This window comes from Megalobrama amblycephala, linkage group LG24 (assembly GCF_018812025.1).
Source record: "Megalobrama amblycephala isolate DHTTF-2021 linkage group LG24, ASM1881202v1, whole genome shotgun sequence".
Classification (NCBI taxonomy): domain Eukaryota; kingdom Metazoa; phylum Chordata; class Actinopteri; order Cypriniformes; family Xenocyprididae; genus Megalobrama; species Megalobrama amblycephala.
The window spans coordinates 15693952-15710594 of record NC_063067.1 but is presented as its reverse complement, the minus strand read 5'-3'; the positions used below and the strand labels follow the sequence as shown (position 1 = coordinate 15710594).

General features: G+C 36.0%; 1 protein-coding gene across 1 annotated transcript; it reads right to left on the bottom strand.

Moving 5' to 3' along the window:
- Positions 1-13: 13 nt before the first annotated feature.
- Positions 14-16380, bottom strand: nlrp12l (NLR family pyrin domain containing 12-like). The gene is given in 14 exon segments (XM_048177306.1): positions 14-646; positions 1540-1713; positions 2793-2966; positions 3252-3425; positions 5146-5319; positions 5389-5562; positions 7548-7721; positions 7828-8001; positions 12235-12408; positions 12513-12913; positions 12915-14307; positions 14486-14587; positions 14678-14794; positions 16258-16380. Coding segments are annotated over 13 exon segments (3342 nt in total). The 5' UTR covers positions 14722-14794; positions 16258-16380; the 3' UTR covers positions 14-636.
- Positions 16381-16643: the final 263 nt, after the last annotated feature.

Below are 16643 nucleotides of genomic sequence, written 5' to 3'. Positions count from 1 at the left end.
TACCCACACCAAATAACATGCAGTCTTTAATTTATTTATAATAAGGTTTATTTATACAACTGTGGAGTTTTACAATATAAATATTACAATTTTGAATTATATACATTACAAAATAAATGATAACATTAAATGACCGTACATAACTAAAAAAAACATAACCAATGTAATGTATGAAAGTTGTAATGACACAGGTTTAACATAACTGTACCGTTGAAATCGTGTGTTAGTGACCTTAAAGCAAGGAGTGGAGCACAACTTTGCCGTTCTTTTGAAAAAAATAAAAAATATTGTAACATTTGTTATTGGTACATATACTTCAATGTATTCGTCTTATTACAAAGGTTGTGTTCATGCTGAGAAAATATGCAATTTATTACATATGCAACAGCAAAAAGTGTTGCATTGCAAATTTGCAGTGCTGTTTGTAGACAAAATTGTATTAAACGATGTAAATTTCTGCTCAGTATTCACATTTAATAGTGTAATATAAATAGAACAATATAAATAACAACGGATTTAAAATAATACATCTGAAAACGTCATAAATTAATAAGAAGTGCAATCATCAGTGAGGTACGGCAGTATTCTGCTACTTTCATCAAATGTTGATGTGTGCTGTGATACACAGGTCTGACGTTAATACAAGCTGGAAAGAAAAAAAGAAAAAGTTTATTACATTCAACATCACACAAATGCAAATGTACAGTTTGAGTATTGAAGGAGTGGATTCTGGAATCCACTGCCGCTTCAATATATATCTTTTAAGTTATTAATCAACATTTATCTTTCTGTTAAATTATTTGATTGACTTCTTCGACGTATGTTAAAGAATTTATTTTCCTTTTTCAAACACTAGAAAATAATTTTGAATATTGTCTGTACCTCTCACTGAGAGAAAAGAACATGTTATCATTATGTTTTGGGAAAGTTTCCTGCTCAGAGCAGAGCTTAGATCAACATCAGCCTTGACGAAGTGGCAAATCATGTTTATCTGTGTATGTGTGCTAAGTGTTCTGTGCTGATCCTTTGTACTGGACAACTGGCACTCTGTTTGAGACCAGCAGACACCATGTCATGACCCCAAAAGGACATCCAGTACCTAAATCCAGGGTCCCCTCGTCAGCATCCTGACGAATGGAGATATGCTTCTGACTGTCCATGTGTGGAAGATTACCAAATTTGTCTATTTTTCTTAGTCAATCAGAATCATTCAACCTGAAGTAATGACGTAGTTAGTAGACTCTTGTTAGAGTATAATTATTGTGAAAATGTAATGTACGCAGAGCGGCCTACGAACTCCTTGTGAGACTTGAAGCTGGCTTCTGCTGATGGAACTGCAAACTATTCTTGTTTTCTTCAATTTATTAATTTTTTTAACTTTTACTCTATTCAACTTTATTCAACATATCTGGTCTTAAGGGTCCTAAACTGTTTATCCCCAACAGTATTTTGTACGACACACTGTAGCTGTTATGCTGTTTCAGATGTTCATGTGTTCATAACTACTGCAAATATCCTACCCCACCAGGAACTACTTACACGAGTTTCTCTAGTTTACAGTCTGGATGGTCCAGTAGAACAGATAGCGGCCTCACGGTTGAATCTGTCAGACTGTTTTCACTCAGGTCCAGCTCTCTTAAAAGTGTGTGTTTGGATTTCAATGCGGAGGCTAAAACTGTGCAACCTTCCCCTGTGATCCCACAGTTAGATAGCCTATAGAGGAAAATATTAGTTACGTGTAAACAATATAATAGGCATAGATAATTTATCAAAGAAAAGTGTAAAATTTTAAAGGGTTAAAGGATTAGTCCACTTTTAAATACACTTTTCCTGATAAATTTACTCACCCCCATGTCATCCAAGATGTTCATGTCTTTCTTTCGTCAGTCGAAAGAATATCTAGCGAATCGATCGGTCATTTTCGACAAAAATACAACCGTTTATGCTTTATAAACAAAATATCACCTTGAACGTACTTTCCGCTTCCGCATTCTTCATAACGCTTACGCTGAATGTCCTACGCCTTCCCTATTCAAGTTACGGAAAAAAACGAAACTGGCGCCACATTCGTTCCATAACTTGAGTAGGGAAGGCGTAGAACATTCAGCGTAAGCGTTATGAAGAATGCGGAAGCGGAAAGTACGTTCAATGCGATATTTTGTTTATGAAGCATAAACGGTTGTATTTTTTTCGAAAATGACCGATCGATTCGCTAGATAAGCCCCTTATTACTCATCTGGTATCGTTTAAAGCCCTTGAAGCTGCACTGAAACTGTAATTTTGACCTTCAACCTGTTGGTAGCCATTGAAATCCACTGTAAGGAGAATAATCCTGGAATGTTTTCCTCAAAAACCTTAATTTCTTTTCGACTGACGAAAGAAAGACATGAACATCTTGGATGACATGGGGGTGAGTAAATTTATCAGGAAAAGTGTATTTAAAAGTGGACTAATCCTTTAATTCACCCAAAAAATGACATTTCTGTCATTAATTACTCACCCTCATGTCATTCCAAACTCATAACCCAGAAAGGTAGTAAATATACCATGTCACTTCATACAATTAAGGTTGAACCACTGTAGTCACGTGGACTATTTTAACAATGTCTTTACTACCTTTCTTGGCCTTGAACGTGGTAATAACACTGCAGTCTATCGGAGGGCAGAAAGCTCTCAGATTTCATCAAACATATATTAATTTGTGTTCTGAAGATGAACAAAGGTCTTACATGTTTGGAATGATATGAGGGTGAGTAATTATTATTATTAATTAATTATTAGGTAAGTATTACCTCAAAGTGTCCAGCTGACAATGTGGATTTTCCAATCCAGCACAGAGGATTGTAATTCCCAGATCTTGTAGATTATTTACTCCCAAATTCAATTCTCTAAGTCGTGAGGATTTTTCTAAAAGAGTTGCAGCCAGTGAATCACAGCAGTCCACAGTTAAACCACACTGGCTCAAACTAGGGAAAACAATGGTAGAGAGGCATTTTTTGCTGATTTGAATATGCTGATTTGATGATTATTATTATTATCAGTCTTGAAAATAGAAATATTTTTGTTAAAACTGTAATGTTTTGGGATTTTTGGATGAATAGAAAGTAAAAAAATTTTTGTAATGTAATGTTTTGTAATGTAAAAGTCACTTTTGAACAATTTAATGCATCCTTGTTGAATAAAAGCATCCGGTTCTTCAATTATTATCTGATATATTAGAATGTTATTGAAAGTATTTGTACAGAACCTACTCTAATTTCATAATGTTGCCGTTGTGATTCCTCAGGACAGGAGATAGGAGCCTCATCCCTGCATCCGTGAGCTCATTATTGCTGAGGTCCAGCTCTCTCAGATGAGACGGGTTTAAGTTTAGAGCAGCAGCGAGGACAGCACAACCTTCCTTTGTGACCCCACTGTCTCCTAAACTGTTATGAAAGACGTTTGTTCATAAAATGCTATTGATTTAATGTTAAAACATTTAAAAGATTACATTTGCTGAATATCAGCAAAGTCCCTTTAAGACAAGTCATTTCACTCGGCGGCCATCTTTGAAACGCCTCTCTTGCATCCTGGGCATCATGCAATCTCTTTGAATGGGAAAACATCAAATTCTCCAAAACTGTTCGCCAACCTTACGATTAAATTTAATATTTGAAATCACCAATGAAATCTAACAACAACCGGCTCATAAATTTAGTTTCTAAACGCTCGAATCATGACAAAAAAACTGTGTTTTTCAGGCTGGATCAAGCTAATGCGCATGCACAGACCTAAATGCGCGTCTCTTCGGAGGTGCGCGTCTGACTGTTTCTATAGAAACCGGTGATTCTAACGGCCGCTGAAGTGACGCGAAGACTTTACCAGTCGGCGATTGGCTCTTATTTAGAAGGCGGGACTTATTCCGCCATATTGCGCGTTACACTTTCTCCCATTCAAAACAATACGAGCGACACGTCTTGTGTTATTCTATAGTCTTTGATATCAGTCACAATTCAGCATCTAAATAAATGCAAGAAAGAAGACCAACTGCAACTGACATCATAATCACATCATCACTGTCGGTTGTTTTTCAAACTTTAATCTTAAAGCTGCAGTAAGTGAGAAACGCTGTTGATATTTGAAATCATCAAAACAAGCATGCCCCTGCCCAAAAGGATCACACCTCTATCTTGATAGCTCCGCCCCAAAATTCACAAACATTTTATGCAGCACAGGCACCTCCCCCTCATAAGTGGACACACCCTTTACTGCTGATTGGCTACAAATGTGTTTTGATGCTCAGTCCAATCCACTTTCAACAGCCTTTCTTAGAAATCCCTTACTGCAACTTTAAATTGTTAATAAAGTATAAACTTTTCAAAAATCAACAATAGTTAGCACACCTAAGACTAGTGCTGGGGAAATTTACTTTTAAAAGTAACTAATTACGTTAGTTTTATGGAAAGTAATGCGTTACGTTACTTTTAACGGATTATATTACCTACTGTACAAGTCTTTTTATTGAAATTTGAAAGTAATGTTTTGTTACTTTTGTACAATTTGTCTGTTCCCACTAGGGCTGTCAAACGATTAATCGCAATTAATCGCATACAAAATAAAAGTTTGAGTTTGCCTAATATATGTGAGTGTACTGTGTGTAATTATTATGTATATATAAATACAAACACATTCATGTATGAAATATTTACAAGTATATGTATTTATTTATATTTTTATATAATTTATATATAAATAAAAATATTTTGTTCATAAATAAGATATTTCTCTCAACTATATACATTAATTTGTTTGTATTTATATATACATAATAATTACACACAGTACTCACACATATATTAGGCAAACTCAAACTTTTATTTTGTATGCGATTAATCGTTTGACAGCCCTAATTCCCACACATGAGGTACGCAGTAGTTTAAAAAATGTTTAAGCAAATTAATTAAACTGAAAAGTAGTTTAAAGTAATGTGCATTACTTAAAAAAAAAAAAACTATTAATGTGTAAACTGACATTATATTATCTGATTACGTAATGCTCATTACTTGTAATATGTACCGCAACACTGCCTTTGAGACTGAAATGATCTGCATAGCTGCCTTGTAAGCACTATAAAGAAAGTCTCAATGCTTCGGTTCTTCTGCTCACCATAACGTCTCCAGCCTACAGTTGGAGTTCTTCACCACATCAGCAAGTCTTGATACACCAAAATCCTTTATGTGGTTCTGCCTCAAGTCCAGCTCTCTCAGAGAACCAGGGTTAGAAACAAGAGCTGAGGCCAAATCAGCAACACCCACCTCTGTGATCTCGCACAACGCCAACCTGAAAAGACAGGATGTGCTTCAAGTGTTCGCTGTGTGTAGGATTTAAATGGAGATTTGAAACCCTTACCTCAAAATCTCTATTTTACAATGAGGGCTTCCAAGTCCATTTGAGAGCATTTTTACTGCTTCATCATATATTGCGTTGCCACTCAGGTCTAAAGCTTTCAGAGTTGAGAAGCTGGACCTCAGAGCTGAAGCCAAAGACTGACAGGACTTCACAGTGAGCAAACCGTAACTTAGCCTACGGGTGGAAAAATAGACATTTTAATTAGAGATTAATATTTATAATAGCACACTGTTCAAAAGTTTGGTGTCGGGAAGACCAAGGCTGCATTTTTATTTATCAAAAATATAGTAAAAAAAGTAGCTAATATTGTGAAAAATTATTACAATTTAATTAAATATTTTCTATTTTTATATTTTAAAATGTCATTTATTCCTGTGTTGGCAAAGCTGAATTTTCAGCATCATTATTCCACTCTCATGTCATATAATCATTCAGTCCCTTCATTCTAATATGTCAATTTGCTGCTTAAGAAACATTTCTTATTATTATCAATGTTGAAAACAGACATGCTTAAAGGGTTAGTTCACCCAAAAATGAAAATTATGTCATTAATTACTCACCCTCATGTCATTCCACACCCGTAAGACCTTCGTTCATCTTCGGAACACAGTTTAAGATATTTTAGATTTAGTCCGAGAGCTTTCTGTCCCTCCATTGAAAATGTATGTACGGTAGACTGTCCATGTCCAGAAAGGTAATAAAAACATCATCAAAGTAGTCCATGTGACATCAGAGGGTCAGATAGAATTTCTTGAAGCATCGAAAATACATTTTGGTCCAAAAATAACAAAAACTATGACTTTATTCAGCATTGTCTTCTCTTCCAGAATCCTTTCCATTGAATTGATTCCATTGAATCCTTTCATCTGTCGGCATTGGTAATGCACTTTTACGTCGCCGTGGTTGTTTTTGGCGATTAGGACATCCACAACATTTTGAAGCATCGAAAATACATTTTGGTCCAAAAATAACAAAAACTACGACTTTATTCAGCATTGTCTTCTCTTCCGGGTCTGTTGTCAATCCGCGTTCACGACTCCGCTTCTTCTTCTTCTTCTTTCCTGTTTTACGGCGGTTGGCATCCAGCTTATTGGTGCATTACTGCCCCCTTCTGCTTCGGAGTGTGGTTTACTACTCCGCAGTGACGCTGCTGATGTAAGACGCTGCTGACGTGTTATCTAGTGCACCCGAGCTTCGTTTACAGTCTGAGGGAGACGCACGCTGTATTCAAGCTATTCTACATTGTTTGTATTTTGGTATTGCTATATTTTTAAAAATGGTGCGTAAGTGTGCATGTTGCAGATGTCCTAATCGCCAAAAACAACCACGGCGACGTAAAAGTGCATTACCAATGCCGACAGATGAAAGGATTCAATGGAATCAATTCAATGGAATCAATTCAATGGAAAGGATTCCGGAAGAGAAGACAATGCTGAATAAAGTCGTATTTTTTGTTATTTTTGGACCAAAATGTATTTTCGATGCTGCAAAAAATTCTAACTAACCCACTGATGTCACATGGACTACTTTGATGATGTTTTTATTACCTTTCTGGACATGGACAGTATACCGTACAAACATTTTCAATGGAGGGACAGAAAGCTCTCGGACTAAATCTAAAATATCTTAAACTGTGTTCCGAAGATGAACGGAGGTCTTACGGGTTTGGAACGACATGAGGGTGAGTCATTAATGACATAATTTTCATTTTTGGGTGAACTAACCCTTTAATATTTTTTAATTTTTAAAATATATTCCAAGATTCTTTGATGAACAGAAAAAATATATATATATATTTATTTGAAATTGAATTTTTTTGTAACAGTGTAAACATCTTTACAGTCTCTTTTTATCAATTTAATGTGTAACGGATGTAAGCTAGTAAGAGTTGTGCGTTTAAACCTCACTCCCCTGGCCTCAAGAGGTGCGCTAGCAACTGATGCTAGACGCTGTGGCCTTTAGCATCTTTGTTAGCGCACCCGCCTCCCATGCAAGAGACTCCGGTTCGAATCCTGCTCGAAGCGGTTCGAGTAGGACCGGTTAGAAATGCATCTTTGCTATAAATAAAAGTATTAAATTCTTTTCTTTCTTTTAAATCTTACAGACTTCAAACTTTTGAACTGTATATATGACAATACATTTCATAAATAAAAGTGTACCAAAGTGTTTCAAGTCGGGAAAGAGGATGCTGTATTACAGCTGAAAGCGTCTCCACTCCATCATCTCCTGGGTTATTCCAGTGCAGGTCGAGCTCTCTTAAGTGAGATGGGTTGGACTGTAGAGCTGAGGCTATTGCGAAGATGCCTTTTGGTGTAACTCTGCAGTCCTTGAGTCTATGAATAATGCAATGATGACATGAGATCATGAGGATCAAATGAATTCTACATTTGGTATTGATGTCTTCTAATGGACTGAAGTGGTGTGAAGAAGGATGTTTACCTCAATATCTCAAGTTTACAGTGCTGATGCCTCAGGTAATTGGCCAAGATTTTAATTCCTGCTTCTCTCAGACTGTTTTCACTCAGGTCCAGCACCCTAAGGTTTGGAAGACTTGGGAGCAGTCCTGATTCCAGAACAGAGCAGCCGCGTGTGGTGATTCTGCAGTATGAGAGCCTGAGGAAACAGTAACACATCACATGAATCTTTCAAGTGCTAATGTAGGTACTCAAATATGAATCCGCACAATATTAAATCATTGTTTTGAGGACATTAAAAATTATTCTAATGTGTATTTTAAGCAAACAATGTCTTTTCATTTTAGTTGTAACATCTTAGTGAAATGGAGCCCAGAATCATTTCTGCACCGATTTTCGGACTGTGGAATTCATCCAGAATGGATTATAAATATGTGTAAAATGGAGTTGATAATAAACTCTTATTTGCAGCTGAAAACATTATCGTATCATCCAAAATATTTAATAAGCAACATATTTAATAATATATTTCCAGTAAGATTATTCTGTACATTAGTGGTGGGGATTTTTCAGTCTCTCTTTCTGCAGATTACATCAATACGCCAGTAGGTGGCGACATGTGACTATTATTATGAGAGTCCGTAAAGAATTCATCCAAACCGATTCGTTCTGAGTGAGTCACTGAATAACTCGTTCAAACGATTCGTTAAAAAACGCTTAATTCAGGAACTAATCACCACCTTTTAACTGTCAATATTGTGTAAAATGCAAATTACTCGATTATAGTAATAACAACAACAACAATCATCATCTTTTAAGGTTTCATGTTCTCACACCACATCCAATGTAATTTAAAATAAATGTTAATGAATTATTTTTTTAAATTTTATTCAGCACTGATGCATTAAAGGTGCCCTAGATTCAAAAATTGAATTTACCTCAGCATAGTTAAATAACAAAAGTTCAGTACATGGAAAAGACATACATTCAGTCTCAAACTCCATTGTTTCCTCCTTCTTATATAAATCTCATTTGTTTAAACGACCTCCGAAGAACAGGCGAATCTCAACATAACACCGACTGTTACGTAACAGTCGGGGTGAACGCCCCAATATTTGCATAATGCCAGCCCATGTTCCCAACATTATAAAAGGCATTAGACAAGGGCAGCCAGTATTAACGTCTGGATGTGCACAACCAAATCATCAGACTAGGTAAGCAAGCAAGAACAATAGCAAAAAATGGCAGATGGAGCGATAATAACTGACATGATCCATGATAACATGATATTTTTAGTGATATTTGTAAATTGTCTTTCTAAATGTTTCGTTAGCATGTTGCTAATGTACTGTTAAATGTGGTTAAAGTTACCATCGTTTCTTACTGTATTCATGGAGACAAGAGCCGTATGGCGTTATTTTACTGTCTAATGTCGAGAGCACATTATTGTGACGCGAGAGCATATCAATGTAATGCGCGAGCGCAAATCTGTCCGCTCGCGCGCGGATATCCTTTGCTCTTGCGCAAATCTGTCCGCTCGCGCGCGGATTTCCTATGCTCTCGCGCAAAACTGGACGCGTGCTCTTAAATATACAGTGCTCTCTTATGAACTGCCTCTCCTCTCGCTCAGATGCGTGTGCACACTCAAACTGTTTCCTGCGTGCTCAAACTGCACATGTGCGCTCACGAATCTTTCCGTGCTCTTCCAGAAATTAATTTGCTTTTGGATTAAACGCTGTCAAAAGTTATCAACCAATCAGAAGAGACGACTGATCCATGAAAATGATACGTGGAATCTTATTGGCTGAGATTGAATTGCGCCTGGAATTCTTTCTACAAAATGGATATTTCATTTCTTTACAATTTAATAATATTTAATAATATTAATCAAAATGCAGGACATATCTTAGAAATGGCTTGGAATGGGGCGCTTGGATGTTTTCTATATTAATAAGCTATCACATTACAGGTCAAACCCCACTGAACGATTTATCAAAAACCATCATATTAGCCAATATCATGGACCAAAACATTAAATTAAACATTAATTAAAAACAAAAGATTAAACAACTAATAATGTTATAAATCAGTCTATTTAGAAATGTGTAAAATGTTATAAAGCCTATTTAAAAATATGTATTAATTTAAATGAATTCATTACAATATCGTTTGAAATTAATGAAGATATGATTCGTCCAGTGTTTTTAAATGAATTTCTTGAATTAATAATTCTGATCATCAAATACATTTAACAGTCACTGGTCACCACCTACTGCAGAACAGTGTAATAACATTAGTTTCAAAGGTCATTTATTGCTAAAATCAGTGTATATTCGGACTATAAATTGTTATTGCAATACTTGCATTATTATTTAATGTTTGCAACACAGAAGTAGCAATAGTGTGTTGTTGAAAACGCTTTGTGAAGCTGTTTAAAACATATAGTTTATGACCACTGCTTTCAGCGGCAATGCAAACCAGGTTTAAATATTCCAATATGTTCGTAATTTCAAAGGTTTAATAGACATAACCGAATCATTGTCATTTAGGAATAAGATCGTTTTATTTTGATTAATCATGCATACATACGAGCTTAAGTATTTTTGTATGTCATGTTTTATACCCGACCTCAAAAGAAATTGACTATGGTGGTATATGTGATCTCCACATTTTAAGTATTAAGGGAATGATGATCTGACCTGATCTTGTTCGGTCTTAAATCAGAAGATATTTGTTGGTAATACTTTACAATAAGGTTTCATTAACATTATTTAACTGCATTAGTTAACATTAACTAATAATGAACTGCACTTCTACAGCATTTATTAATATTTGTTCATGTTAATTTCAACATTTACTAATACATTATTAAAATCAAAAGTTGTATTTGTTAACATTAGTAAATGCACTGTGAAGTAAACAACCAACAAACAGCTGTATTTTTAACCTTAACAAAGATTAATAATTACAGTAATGTATTGCACATTGTTAGTTTATGTTAGATAATACATTTAACTAATGTTAACAAATAAAACCTTATTGTAAAATGTTACCTATTTTATATAAATTTCAACACAAAACGTATGACCACAATAACTTTAAGAAACATTTTTTGTTTGTTTGTTTAGATAAATTGGGGTTTGACCTGTAATGTGATGCAGTTACTAGGTTACATTTGATAAATATTATGAAATATCCATTTTTTGTCGAAAGAATTCCAGGCGCAGTTCACTCTCAGCCAATAAGATTCCACGTATCATTTACATGGATCAGTCGTCTCTTCTGATTGGTTGATAACTTTTGACAGCGTTTAATCCAAAAGCAAATTAATTTCTGCAAGAGCACGGAGAGATTCGTGAGCGCACGTGTGCAGTTTCAGCGCGCAGGTCACGTTTGAGCACGCAGGAAACAGTTTGAGTGTGCACACGCAATATCTGAGCTAGAGGAGAGGCAGTTCATGAGAGAGCCCTGTATATTTGAGAGCGCGCGTCCAGTTTTGCGCGAGAGCATAGGAAATCCGCGCGCGAGCGGACAGATTTGCGCGAGAGCAAAGGAAATCCGCGCGCGAGCGGACAGATTTGCGCGAGAGCAAAGGAAATCCGCGCGCGAGCGGACAGATTTGCGCTCGCGCATTACATTGATATGCTCTCGCGTCACAATAATGTGCTCTCGACATTAGACAGTAAAATAACGCCATAGAGCCGTCGCTATTTTCATTTTTAAACACTTGCAGTCTGTATAATTCATAAACACAACTTCATTCTTTATAAATCTCTCCAACAGTGTAGCATTAGCCGTTAGCCACGGAGGACAGCCTCAAATTCACTCAGAATAAAACGTTAACATCCAAATAAATACTTTACTCACATAATTCGAGGCATGCATACAACATGCATGACGAACATCTTGTAAAGATCCATTTGAGGGTTATATTAGCTGTGTGAACTTTGTAAATGCGCTGTAATATAGTCGACAGCTCATGTGGCAGGGAGCATGTGAATTAAAGGGGCAGCGCTGCCTAAATCAGTGCATTGTTAATGATGCCCCAAAATAGGCAGTTAAAAAAATTAATTAAAAAAAATCTAGGGGGTATTTTGAGCTGAAACTTCACAGACACATTCAGGAGACACCTTAGACTTATATTACATCTTGTGAAAAAGCATTCTTGGGCACCTTTAAAATTGACCCTTATAAAGACATTTATAATATTACAGAAGATTTCTATGTCAAATCAACTGTTTTTTAAACGTTCTATATCTTCTATTCAAAGAATCCTGAAAAAGATGTATCAAGGTTTCCACAAAAAAATATTAAGAAAAACAGCTTTCTTGAGCTTCAAATCAGCATATTAGAATGATTTCAAAAGAGTCATGGGACACTGAAAACTGGAGTGATGATGATATATATACAAGAAAGTGACCACAAGCTTTACCTCAGTTCCTCTAAATTACACAGTGTGTTTTCCAGTCCGGCTGTCAGAAGCTCCAGTCCTTTGTCTCCTATGGAGTTATTGCACAGATCTAGCACTCGTACATTTGAAGAGCTGGAACCAACAGTGGAGGCAAGAGCTCTACAGCATCTCATAGTAAGTCCACAATTATCCAGTCTGGAATATAATGTAGATATATAATCAATAAAACCAAACACACTACATGCGACCTCAATCACACTAGGTGAACTTGTGAAATATGAAACATCAAAAGTACTTACAGAGCAGTTTCTGAAGCTTTGACCACCGGCAACAATCTGGTAAGGCCTTCATCTGATCTGACGTACTTCTTCAAGTCAAACACATCCAGCTTCTCTTCTGATGTCAATAACACAAAAACTAGGGCAGACCACTGTGCAGGGGAGAGTTTAGAAAAATGCCCTGAGTTCAGGAAGCGCTGGATCTCCTTGACCAGAGAGAGTTCATTCAGTTCATTTAGACAGTAGAACAAATTTATGGACTTTTCCGGCAAGGACGTCTCCTCTATCATCTTCTTGATGTATTCAACCGTTTCCTCAATGCTTTGACAGGCTCTGCTACCAGATTGAGAAAGCAAGCCTTGTAAAAGGGTCTGATTGGACTCCAATGAAAGGCCCAGAAGGAAACGAAGGAAAAGATCCATGATGTCCATTCTCGCTCTGTAGGGCCTTGTCAATGGCACTCTTATGCAACTCAAACAAGGTGGTCTCTTGATGCTCTTCATGATCAAGAATGTTGTTGTGGTGGACCTTAAACATGAAATAAACATACATGGCTGCCAAAAACTCCTGAATGCTCAGATGGATGAAACAGTACACTTTGTTTTCGGTCATTGCAGACTCTTCTCTGAAGATCTGTGAGCAAACTCCTGAGTACACCACGGCCTCCTTCACATCAATCCCACAAGCCATCAGGTCTTCCTCATAGAATATCAGATTGCCCCTTTTTAGCTGTTGGAAGGCTAGTTTACCTAGCTTTAAAATCATGTCTTCATCCTCCAGGCCTGGGTTGTAATCTTTAGTGTATCTCATGTTTTTCGCTCTGGTTTGCATGAGAAGAAAGTGTGCGTACATTTGAGTAAGAGTCTTGGGAATTTCTCCATCTTCCGCTGCATTGAACATTCTCTCTAGGACCGTAACAGAGAGCCAACAGAAGACTGGTATATGACACATGATGTACAGACTTCTTGACGACTTTAAGTGTGTGATGATCTGGCCAGAGAGGTGTTTATCATTGATTCTCTTGTTGAGGTATTCTTCTTTTTGTGGATCAGTAAACCCTCGAACTTCGGTCACCAGGTCGATATGCTCAAGAGGGATTTGATTGGCTGCTGCTGGCCGAGATGTTATCCAGAGGAGGGCATCAGGAAGCAACGTGTTATTGATGAGATTGGTTAGCAAAACGTCAATAGAGGCTGGCAGAGTTGGGTTACACAACTTTGCGTTGTTCTGGAAATCCAAAGGAAAGCGGCATTCATCTAGACCGTCAAAGATAAAAAGAACTTTTTGGTTTTTGTGACCATCTCCAAAGTCAGTTTCCATTTTGAAGTGTTGGAGAAGCTCAATCAAGCTAAACTGTTTTGTTTTCATCAGGTTCAGCTCTCGAAACGGAAGTGGGTACACAAACTCGATATCCTGATTAGCGTTGCCCTCGGACCAGTCCAGTATGAATTTCTGCACAGAGACTGTTTTCCCTATGCCTGCAACTCCCTTAGTCAGCACACATTTGATGGGTCTGTTTTCTTCGGGTGAGTGTTTAAAAATGTCATTGCATTTGACTGGAATGTCTTCAGTGGTTTTTCTCCTCAACGCCATCTCAATCTGTCTCACTTCATGTTCTTTGTTGACATTATCACTTTCCCCTTCAGTGATGTAAAGCTCTGTAAAGATGTCATTCAGGAACGTGTGATCTGATTGTTTAGACAAGTCATTGTGAATGAACTGAAATTTTGTTTTCAGTCTTGATTTATATTCTTGTTGGCGCTCCATGGCAGAATTGGAATCTACTATTGAGTCAGGAATATTGTTCTTGTGAAACCTGTAAAAATACACTGACAATGAAAATGTATGAGTGGACTCTCAGAGAACATTACCGTCCGAAAATATGAGGTTGGTAAGATTGTTCAATATCCATAAAGGATCCTGAAAGAAGTGTCCCAGTTTACAAAAAATTGGAAATTGTGGCATTTTTGAGGGACTAAGCAGATGTTACATACCTTTGTACTGAATAGAGAGGTTCCCTTGTCAAATCAATTGGATCCAGCATAGAACTGGCACTTTTTAAAGAAACACGGCCTGGCTGATTTCGTGAAACCACCCTTGAAGAAGAGAAAAATGTTAAGAAATACGTTTATTCAATCATTTATGTCATACATGATATAAAAGACATTTTACCACACTTTTCTCACCATGGAGTCCCAGAATATGGAATGATTAAATCCGGCAGATTCATTAAAAATGCAGTTTACCCATCCACAATTTGTTCTTCAGTTAAACTCCACGTCCAAGGGTTTAACCGCTTACACCTGAACACAAAAATATGATGATTTTTTTCTCTTCTTGGAAAATAGACCAAAAATGAAAACAAGTTTATTCAGAGATAAGAAAAAAGGACATTCATGAAATCTAAATACACAAGATCATTAAACAATACATGCCTGGACACAATCAGATAAAGTAGAAAGAACAAACACATGACATGGACTACAAACAATGATTTCAAAATGTAATACTGTGAGTGAGTCAAAAGTGAGACAGGAAAAAGATAAGACAAAAAAAACCAGAATGTTACAGGTACATTATGTACCATACCACTTATTATAATAACCCATTTGAACTTTTGTTAAGAAATTCTGATCACATCTAAGTACGAAGTATGTTCAAAAGAATATATGAAGTATTGTAGATGATTTTTTTCTCTTCTTGAAAAATGGACTTTCTCTTAATCTATAAATGTTGTGTGATGTGAACATTTATGTTGCAATTTCCCAAATACAGCAAAAGAATGAGGAACCACTAAGTACAGTTGAAGAAGTTAATCAGTTTCGTACATTCATGTGGGTTTTTGTTTGAAAAAAAGTGGTTTAAAGACACTGTTTTGTGGCTAAATTGTATCCTTGTACACACAGTGAGACTGATAAGTGATTGTATTATCCTTAAGCACATTTCAAAAGCATGAGCAAATAAACATTATATCTCCATGTACACTGGATACCATGTGATTTTGAGGAAAAAATCATCACAAAGCATTGTTGCATCATACATCTGTTTTGAACTACTCATAGCATGACAGTAACAAAAGTGGTAAGGCGTTACATGGTTCTGTTGGTCTCAAATTACCCTCAGCTTTCTTTGGCTTCCTTGTATGAGTTTTGCTATGAAATATGCCACTATGTAATTAAAGTTAAAAATGATGACAACACCAGTAAACACATATTTTGTAACTGACACACCCTAAAAACAAAATCAATATTTTTACTGTCATTCCTGTTGTCACTGTCAGCCTGACACTCCCCAGTTAAAGTAAAAAGCAAATAAAAAAAAAACATCTTGACTGTCATTCCTGTTGTTATTGTCAGTCTAAAGTGAGTCTTATGTAATTAAAGAACTTTTGTCTTCTAGCTACTAATATCATGCATTCTAAGCAAGTTTAATAAGCTATTATTATTATTTTGCTTCAGTGATGAAAGTAATGTCTGGATTCAATGATATGATGTCTGGACTAAGTAAAAGACATAAACTATAGACTAATTATGAAAGAGACTTTTTAATGACAGATAAACTGAACATATCAGTAGATTATAAACACTACTACTAAACAAAGTCATCTAATTACAAAGAAGCTATAAAATGAGTTAGCCACCGTAATGACAATTTATTATAGCCTAAATAACTCTCAACCATCATCGATTGTAAAATAGAAATATAGGCTACATTTTAAAAGTTGAAGTCTAATTTACGTATTTTAAGAAAGTAAATATGTACTTACGAACAAGCCGAGTGTATGTCCAAATGTCTGCTTATTCTACTTTCGCTTCAGTGATTTCACTCCTGTCAGTCAATGATCACGTGGTCAAAAAGGGGCGGGTTCTTGTTTAGATCATATGGTTCAAGCAGAGCCGTTAAATATTTCAACGGCTCTGGGTTCAAGTACATCATTTCAGTTTTTGCAAAAAAAAAAAACAATGCATAATTTAATTTATTACTAAAGCTATAACATTTTCAAATGTAATATGTAGGAAAAGGCATTTTGCTTGTGTTAGTGATTCAAAAATTTAAATCAATAATAAAAAATAAAACAGCAGACTATATTGCATCCCAATATAGTTTTTAAAATACATACTACAATGTACTTTCACTGAATAAACTTAATAA